A 9,406-nucleotide genomic window follows, 5' to 3' on the forward strand; every position below is an offset into this window, starting at 1 on the left:
AATTCTCCTTGAAAGAGGCTGGACCTGCAGTCACTCAATCACAAAATATCCTAAGCTGGAAGGGACCCACAAGGACCACTGAAGTCCAACTCCTGGCCCTGCCCAGGACGGCCCCAAGAACCACACCATGTGACTAAGGGTGAAAAATGTCTTTGACAGCCATAAAATTATTATTTTTAAAATCAGTTAGGTACCAGTTCATGCTGTTCCTCAAGTGCAGCTCAAAACAAAAAACCCATACTTTTAATAACTTTTATGTATAACGAGCACTGAGTAAAGTTTAACTTGCATTTAGAAAACAAATTAAATAAATCCAGCTATTCTTCTGGAGTTAAAAGAAAAACATGCCCATCTCAGCACTGATACCTCAGTTTTATTTCAACAAGGACATTGGTTACCTTCTCATGTTTGTGAACCTGATTTTGTCACAAACGATCTTCTAGCATAAAATTATATACCAATGTATGGTTTGAAGAATCTGGTTTGAACTGTCAAAGAGCACTTACTCAGAAATACAATGATTTAAGAAAACCACTAGTAAAATGTGTTAGCTGTGGTATACTGGAAGAGGAAAAAATACAGTTAAGACTGTTTCTATTTCCATATACAACTTTTATTGCAATACCTGTATTCTAAGTATACAGATACAAATATAAAATGACCCATGACAGGCTTTAAAGCTGCCCAAGTAGCGAACTCAGAAATTAATTCGGTATTATAGCCAAAGTTGACAGGACTTCAACAGGTGATAGGAAGCTTCCCCAGTCTCTCTCCAAGAACAACCAGGATCCACCATAGTTTTGGTCCAAGATGTATGCTTTAAGTTGGCAGTTGAGTCTAGGAACGAGTGTATTTACCCCAGATGTGCAGCATAAACACAGAAGCAATAAAAAGAAGACTCATGACCAAAACTGGAACAGGTCCACTAAAAATAAAGAGAAAATGCATTAACATAAAAAAGAAGTCTGTCTTGCTCATTATCAGCCAAGTGAGCTCATCAGTTCATATGAATTTGTACAGGAAAACTCTTCTTCCCTTCCCACAGAAATACCTTAAGGGACATTGAAATGAGATAGTCATCTCTATCAAAACTGCTGCTGCTGCCACTATTTTAAAAGACAGTTCTATAAAACCCTAAACGTAACATTAAAAAAAGCACAACAAACCCCCCCTCCCTTGTTAAAAAAGCCATTAATGGTTCATTATTATTCATCACTGTTTCCACAGTCTCTGGAAAAGTATCCCCTGTGTTTACAACTCAGATAGCCAACTGAGCAAAGATGCAGTCTGATATAAAAAAAACAACAGAGTCCTCTAGCGGCTACTAAAATTTTGGCAAAAAATTCTCATTAGCTGTTTTATTTTAGAGGTTTTGTTTCATTTGGAAACAATGGCAGCAGTAGGTGAGAGACAGGACTTCTGCTTTCTTGAAAAACATATAAAAAGTGGCAAAACTACATTATTAAATCTTTACCTAAAATGAATAAATTATTTTTACTTTCATATATTGTTTGGAAATTGCATAGTACTGTTTTTAAAAAACAAATTAATCTTAGGGAGTATGTTGATAGCTTCAATTAGCTGTTTCATGCTGTTCTGGGATGCAACAGTTACATGAACACACACACTCAACAGTCCTTCATACCACTCACTTCACACAATCTCATTTTTGATTTTCAACATGCTATTGGGAAATCTGTTATCCAGCTAAGAGTTTACTGACATATTTTTCTATGAGACTGTGATCCACATACTTGAAATGATCACAACTGTAATCTTACATTGAGTTTTAAAACTTGGTTATTATCTACTAGACTTAGACTTATTTGGGTATGAAGAATCCTGAACACAGACATAAAGCATTTAGCAAATAAACCAACAACAAAAGAAACAATGTCCACATACATTGTGACTACACAAGCAACCCCTTCAAGGGGTATCCTTCACTAAGCAACAGATTGTAATTCTCAAACCCTAGCATTTTATACATATAAATAAATATATTTTATAATTTTTATTTATATATGTATACATGTAAGTTTATAGCCTACATAATATAAATCATAATTTATAGTCCTTACACTGTATCTGAATTACTATTTAATTAATTTGAGCCTTCAGCAGTAGGAACAGGTAAGCTGCTCTGACAAAGGCACACAAGAACAAAGAGCCCCACTAATCAGAACAGAATTACATGGAAATAAACAGTGGGGACTGATTGTGTGTTCAGTGGTTTTTTAACATGAAGATGACATTGAACTCCTAGAGAAAAATCAACTCTCCAATACTGACACATAGTCTCATTTCCTCTAATCCCAAAGAAAACCTGTTGAAACCCTGCAATTTTCCTCCACACACTTGCATCTTCTCAGGCCACCACAATTAAATAAATGGATTCCGACACCTCTAAAAATTCGGTACTGTGCATTCTCAGAATGTCTTTCATAAGCCTGCATATTGTACCACAAGCTCAATTTGACTTTCTATCCACAGGATAGCTGCCTATAGCTCTTTAAGCAGGAAAGCCCAAGACAAGATACAGGAACGACAGGCACCAAGTGACCCAAAAAGACAAAAAAGTTTGGGTTTCTTTTTCTTTTCAAAGCATGTAATCTCCAAGCTTTAAAGAAAAAAATATCATATCCCCTCTCAGCCAGATCCCCCACAACTCCCTTTCACTAATAGCTGTTTTTAAAGGCATACACATCTTGAAGCATTTTGCAATGCAAATAAAGGATCTTTCCTGATGGGAACCAACTTCCTATTCAGCATATTTACTATTTTGGATAGTGAATACAGATACAAAATACCCAAAACATAAGTCTAATTCTGCACAATATAAAATATATAAAATATAAAACCTTTTTTATCTAGAGTAAAAGTCTCCTCATTGTAGCTAGTAAGAGTTAACCTGTTCTCAGGTGGCTCTATGTATTTTTATAGTAATTTTAAGAGCTTGCATTTTAAACAATATCAAAAAACATCAAAAAGCCCACCCACCACCAAGGCTAAGCTTTCCCATTGCTTTATGCAGTAGTGATCACAACTATTTCTAAAAACAACTTCCCTTGAGCACTTCACTGAGGCAATCACAAACCCTTGATAACCCATTCTCACTTTAAAGCCTACTAAACAGGGCAGAGATAATAATAATTTGCTGCTGTGGAAAAAAAAAAAAAAAAAACAAAATTGAAGAAAAATACCTAGAAAGCTGTAAGAAAGCTGTAAGCAAGAAAGTTGCTACCAAGCCATAGCTCAGAAAAAGTTACATCTAGTGTGAGGTGCTTTGTAAAACCAGCTCACTTTTATAGGTTTGATTCTTTCATTAAAACCTGACCATACAGTTACCCAAAGTAGCTTCCAAATAAACCACTCCCAGTGCTCCAAAACCTTAAAATCAGGAACCACTGTGTTTCAACATAAATAGATGGGAAAATTTATTTACTGATCTGCTGGCACTGAACATGAGAACTGAGTGCCATTCAGCAGCAAAAGGAAATCAAAGGATTCACAAGAAAACTTAGCAAAATTAAAGCCTGTATCACAAGTCTATTAAAAAAATCATAATGCCCTTCTGGTTTTTTTTTTTTTTCTTGTCTCGTGTAATTCATCTTTTAAATTGAACTTCAGTAAATCAAACATCAGATAAAGCAGTTGCCCTGCTTATCTGCATAGATTTGTTCTAGAACACTATTGTTGCTCATTGTCTTTTCTTTGCCTTGTCTCTTTCTGGACTCAGAATGCAGTAAGCAAAGCAGAACAGCACTGCTTTGGTGGTTTGCTGGATGCATTTTGTTTCCTAAAGTTTCAAGTACATATGAAAATGAAAACATGTAAAACAACTTCAAAGGAAGGATCACTCACAGAACTACCACTAAGTAGCCTATCACCAGTCCTTCCCCAAATGTTCTATTTGTGCAGCTACCAGCAGCCCTCTTGAAGAGCTCCAAACGAAAATATTAATGCATTTGAAAACCAAGCAATAGAGTCAGCCCAGAGCATCTCAAGAGTTTTCAACCCAGTAAGAAGAGCTCATGAACTGTAATTCTACAATAAGCACAAATTTCCATGCAGGGTATAACTTACCACACACTCATCACCTCAAATACACCTTTCATCTTTGCTACACAAGTATTAGGCTGCAAAGTTTGTTTGGATTGTCATCTGAATGACTCAGACTGGTCAAAAGAGTAAAAACTTAGGCTCTCTTTATAGTTAAAGGGACACTACTAGGTATTCGATCATAATCTTGGGAATATGCACCTTGTGAAAATGGAGATACACAAGGTATTGGCAGGCTATTTGCTAGACAAGTTCAGCTAAAGTAATTTATCTGCAGCTTTTTAATAAAAAACACCAGATGCAAGTTATATTGTATTTTCAAGAGGTGCACAGGATCATAACATAGCTATTATAAGAGAAAACCCCAAATTTTTACTTGAAAGAGAATGAAAAATTGCACACAGATGCTTTAATTCGTTGAGACTAGTGGCCTTTCTCAACTTCAAAGTGATTGCTCACAGCCTTCAAAAACCACTTAGGGTAAGCTTTGGTAATTACAAAATACAACTTGTACCTACCTTTTTAAAACCACTGTATCTTTAAAAACGCCTTCTCCAGGGCTACAGGTCAAATATGTCATCCCAACCATCAACCAAGCAAGTTTTCCCATGCACACAAGAACACTGACAGATTATTATTAATTCCAAGACTGTAAGACTATGTAGGCAGGGGAACTCTAAGGCCCTCAAGCCTGCCACCACCCATTCACCCAACTTACACTTTGAGCCCTGGCGAGTCCTCAGTGTAGAACCGCCACATCCCACCAGTCCCTGTGGACGTGGCACGGCCTGCACTCCTTGTCCCACAGCTGGCATTTTTCCTTTAAGGGATGACAGAAGAAAACAAAGACCAAACAACACGTTAGCACTCCACCAGCTTCTAGGACCAAGCAGCCCACAAGACTCTGCAGAAATAACATACTTCACACAATCAATTAGGTTGAGAAAAAACTCTTAAGATCACCAAGCCCAACCTATGACCCGACACGACTATGGCACTAAGTGCCATACCCAATCTTTCTTTAAATACCTACAGGTACAGTGACACCTCTGTGGGCAGTCCATTCCGATGTCTAATTGCCCCTTCCTCCTGATATCCAAGCTAAACGTCAGCTGGCGCAGCTTAAGACTTGTGTTTTCCTATCCAGCCACTAGTTGCCAGGGAGAAGACACAGCCCCTCACCCGGCTACACCCTCCTTTCAGGTGGTTGCAGAGAATGACAAGGTCACCCCTGAGCCTCCTTTTCTCCAGGCTAAACACCCCCAGCTCCCTCAGCCCCTCCTCACAGCACTGGTGCTGCAGACCCTTCCCCAGCGGTGTTGCCCTTCTCCGGACTGGGCTCAGCTGTGCTGCCACGTCAGCAGAGGGCACCAGCCCGGCAAGCAGAGCGCTGTCCCCGCCGGGGAGCGGCGGCGGGCACCCACCTCTGCCGGACGGTGGATCCGGCGGCGCGGGGAGCCACAGCCTTGCTGGGGGAGCGGCCCGAGGAGCCGACGCTGGTGGCGCTGGGGTTGGGCCCGGGCTGCGGAGAGAGGAGAGAAGCGGGAGGGGATGAGAGGCGCCCAGCACTGCCGGTGGGGAAGGGGCGCCTCAGCCGCCCCCCGCCTGGGGCAGCCTCTCACCATGGCAGCGGTGCTGACTCGGGCTCGGCGCGGTCTCACACACGCTCCGCTACAGCCGCTCCGGCCACGTCCCCGCCCGCCTCAGGCTCCGCCCCGCGCCGCGTAGCCCGGGGCCGCGCGGCTTCCCCGGATAACGCCTGAGCGGCGGCAGCCCCCTATCCCCGTACCCCTCGCCCGGCGGCCGCGGTCCGAGACTGCTGCCCGCCGTGACGCCTCGGTCGCGCCCGCTCCTTGCGCGGCGGCCGGGCCGGCGCGGGCTGGCGGCGAGCGGCGCGTCGGGCAGCAGCGGGGCCGCCCGGCGGGCGGGGCGGGCGGGAAGGCCCGGCAGGAAGGGAAGCAAGGCTGACGTGTCGCAGCGGGGCTGCCGGGCTGCCCACGCCACCCCGCGGCTGCGGCCATGGAGGAGGCGGAGGAGGCGGGAGGAGCGGGCCCGTCCGTGCTGTTCCTGCACCCGGACCTGGGCCTGGGCGGCGCGGAGCGGCTGGTGGTGGACGCGGCGCTGGCGCTGCGGGCGCGGGGCTGCCGGGTGCAGATCTGGACGGCGCACTACGAGCCCGAGCGCTGCTTCGCGGAGACGCGCGGGCTGGCGGTGCGGCGGGCGGGCGGCTGGCTGCCGCGCAGCCTGTGCGGCCGCGGGCACGCCCTGTGCGCCGCCCTCCGCATGGCCTTCGTGGCGCTCTACGTGCTGCTGCTCAGCGGAGAGACCTTCGACGCCTTCGTGTGCGACCAGGTGCGGGCATGGGCGTGGGAAAGGGAGTGCCGCTGCCGCCGGCCCGACTGGAGGCGGGGATGCTGGTGGGCTGCTCTTCACAGAATCACAGAATTGTTAGGGTTGGAAAGGGCGTCTGGTGATCATCTACTGCAAACCCCCTGCAAAAGCAGCGTTACCTACAGCAGGTGGTGCAGGAACGCGTCCAGATGGATTTGGAATGTCTCCAGAGAGGGAGACTCCACGACCTCCCTGGGCAGGCTGTTCCAGTGCTCTGCCACCCCCAGTGTAAAACTTCTACATTCATGTGGATGTAGAAGTTCTCATGTTTTAGTTTCTGTCCACTGCTCTTCATCCTGTCACCAGGCACCACTAAAGAGCTGGCAGCATCCTCTTGAGTCGAGATCCACTTTTGAGATATTTATATTAATTAAGATGCCCTGCTAGTCTTCTCTTCTCTAGATTAAACTCATCCAGTTCCTGCAGTTTCTCATAAGAGACATGCTCCAGAACCCTGGAGTATTAAATCCCCACAAAATTGGATTCATTATCAGGTGTGCAACAAGCCAAGAATGACACACTCAGGAGAGAGACATTGATTGTTCATTTCAAAGCTGTGCATGCCTGACTGCTCCACGGTGTTGCACAAATTAAGGACACCCTATCAGATTTTCTGTGCCATCTTTTATACACAGAAATTCAAAGTTGGTAACATTTCAAATTCAGCCCCTCATAATATTACGATTGGTTAATAGTTTCCAGAGAAGGACAGTGAAGGTGGGGAAGGGTCTGGAGCTCAGGTCTTATGACAAGTGGCTGAGGGAGCTGGGATGTTTAGCTGGGAGAAAAGGAGGTTCAGGGTGACCTTATCGCCTGTCTGAAAGGATGTTCTAGCAGGTGGGGATTGGTCTCCCCAACAGCTAGTGACAGGATGAAAGAACATAGTCTTAAGCTGCACCAGGGGAGACTTAGCTTGAACATTAAGAAGAATTTCTTTAGAGAGGGTGATTATACATTGAAATGGACTGCCCAAAGAGGTGATGGAGTCACTGGTCCTGGATATATTTAAGGAAAGCCTGGTTATGGCCCTTTATGCCACGGTCTAGTTGACACAGTGGTGTTGGGTCATCACTGGGATTTGGTGATCTCTTTTCCAACCTAATTGATTCTGTGATTCCATACAAATTACATATCCTCAGTTAACTTCTACATTTGCTCAGGGAAATGGTCTTCACTTGAGCAGGGGTCTGTTTTGTAGTGTTATAATGAACATAGTTCAGCTATAGGATACTTGGACCTAGAGTATTTTGTGAAGTTAGCAATGAATACATAGACATAAATCAACATCTTGATTTACTGCATCTGTAAAGCTTGTTAGTTCCAGGATGTATTGACTAAGGGATGCTAGCTGCTGACAGTTCCACTGATGAGGTCTTCTTTCTTGCTGATTAGGCTTGAAAGTATACGAAGATCTTACATCAAAGAACATCCTGACTTTAGATAATCTTGACCTATTCCACATTTTACAATTTACCTCTTACATTCTGAGCTAGCTGGAGGGAGAGGATGCCACTGCTGCTTGTGCTCTGCTCCCAGCACCCTGTGTAGTGGGAGAAGGAGGTGCTTGGGGAAGTCCTGGGGCTTGATGGGACCTTGTTGAGGAGCTGGGAGAAATTATAGGGCCACAGGAAGTCCTGGATGAGGGAGTACGACTTGATATGCTTGGGTGGGGAAGAAGGAGAAGGCACTTGGCTTGCAAAGCAGTGTCTCTCAGAGCGTGGCTTTGAAATCACATGTACACACTGGAGGCACTGACACAAACAACTAACCTCTCCTCTTGTCCCGTCTCTGGTTGCACTAGGTGTCTGCCTGCATTCCTGTACTTAGACTGGCCAGAACCCGTAAGAAGGTTTTGTTTTACTGTCACTTTCCTGATCAGCTTCTGACCAAGAGAGAATCTTTCCTGAAGCGCCTCTACAGACTGCCACTCGACTGGCTGGAAGAGTACACGACTGGCATGGCAGACTGTATCGTTGTGAACAGCAAGTTCACTGCCAGCGTGTTCAAAGACACATTTAAGTCCCTATCACACATAAACCCAGATGTCCTCTACCCATCACTCAACATCAGTAGCTTTGAAGAAATTGTTCCTGCAGACATAGCTGATCTGATACCAAAAAAGAAAAAGTTCTTGTTCCTTTCCATTAATAGGTATGAGAGAAAAAAGAATCTGGCATTGGCTCTTGAAGCTTTGCATGAACTTCGAAGGAGACTTGATTCACATGAGTGGGATGAAGTTCACCTGGTTATGGCAGGTGGTTATGATAAACGAGTTCTGGAAAACGTGGAGCACTATGAAGAGCTGAGGAGACTAGCAGCCAAACTCGATGTTAATGACCATGTGACTTTTCTGAGATCATTCTCAGATGAACAGAAAATCTCTCTTTTTAGTAATTCTGTGTGTGTGCTTTATACACCAAGCAACGAACATTTTGGCATTGTCCCTTTGGAGGCAATGTATATGAGATGTCCAGTTATAGCAGTTAATTCAGGTGGTCCTTTAGAATCAATCTCACATAATGTTACAGGATTTTTGTGTGATCCTCTGCCAACGCAATTTGCTGATGCCATGGAAAAAATTGTGAGAGATCCTCTCTTAAAGGACACAATGGGAGCAGCTGGGAGAGTGAGAGTTATGGAAAAATTTTCTTCAGAAGCTTTCTCAGAACAGCTGTACCGATACATACGCAGATTAACAGAATAAAATACTATTCCTATGTTGTATTTAACAATATTGTGTCTTTCATTTCTGTAAGGGACTAGTATTCATTGTGACTAATGAAGAACTAGGGATATCTGAATGTTCTTGTTTTGCTCCTTGTAATGCCTTGTGTCACTTGACACATCGAAGAATCAAAACATGTCCCACTGTGTCATTAGAAGGTTAAAATTTTCATCTAGTAGACTGATCTGCCATTGCAGGAGTTCTTTTGTGTACTGTGCCTTGGAAAAA

General features: G+C 44.2%; 2 protein-coding genes across 2 annotated transcripts; one reads left to right on the top strand and one right to left on the bottom strand.

Moving 5' to 3' along the window:
- Positions 1–591: 591 nt before the first annotated feature.
- On the bottom strand, positions 592–5,792 carry SEC61B (SEC61 translocon subunit beta). The gene is given in 4 exon segments (NM_001245226.1): positions 592–925; positions 4,781–4,882; positions 5,487–5,584; positions 5,685–5,792. Coding segments are annotated over 4 exon segments (291 nt in total). The 5' UTR covers positions 5,688–5,792; the 3' UTR covers positions 592–837.
- A 215-nt stretch (positions 5,793–6,007) lies between these two features.
- Positions 6,008–9,182, top strand: ALG2 (ALG2 alpha-1,3/1,6-mannosyltransferase). The gene is given in 2 exon segments (NM_001245658.1): positions 6,008–6,414; positions 8,255–9,182. Coding segments are annotated over 2 exon segments (1,236 nt in total). The 5' UTR covers positions 6,008–6,081; the 3' UTR covers positions 9,158–9,182.
- Positions 9,183–9,406: the final 224 nt, after the last annotated feature.

This window comes from Taeniopygia guttata, chromosome 2 (genome assembly GCF_048771995.1).
Source record: "Taeniopygia guttata chromosome 2, bTaeGut7.mat, whole genome shotgun sequence".
Lineage (NCBI taxonomy): Eukaryota > Metazoa > Chordata > Aves > Passeriformes > Estrildidae > Taeniopygia > Taeniopygia guttata.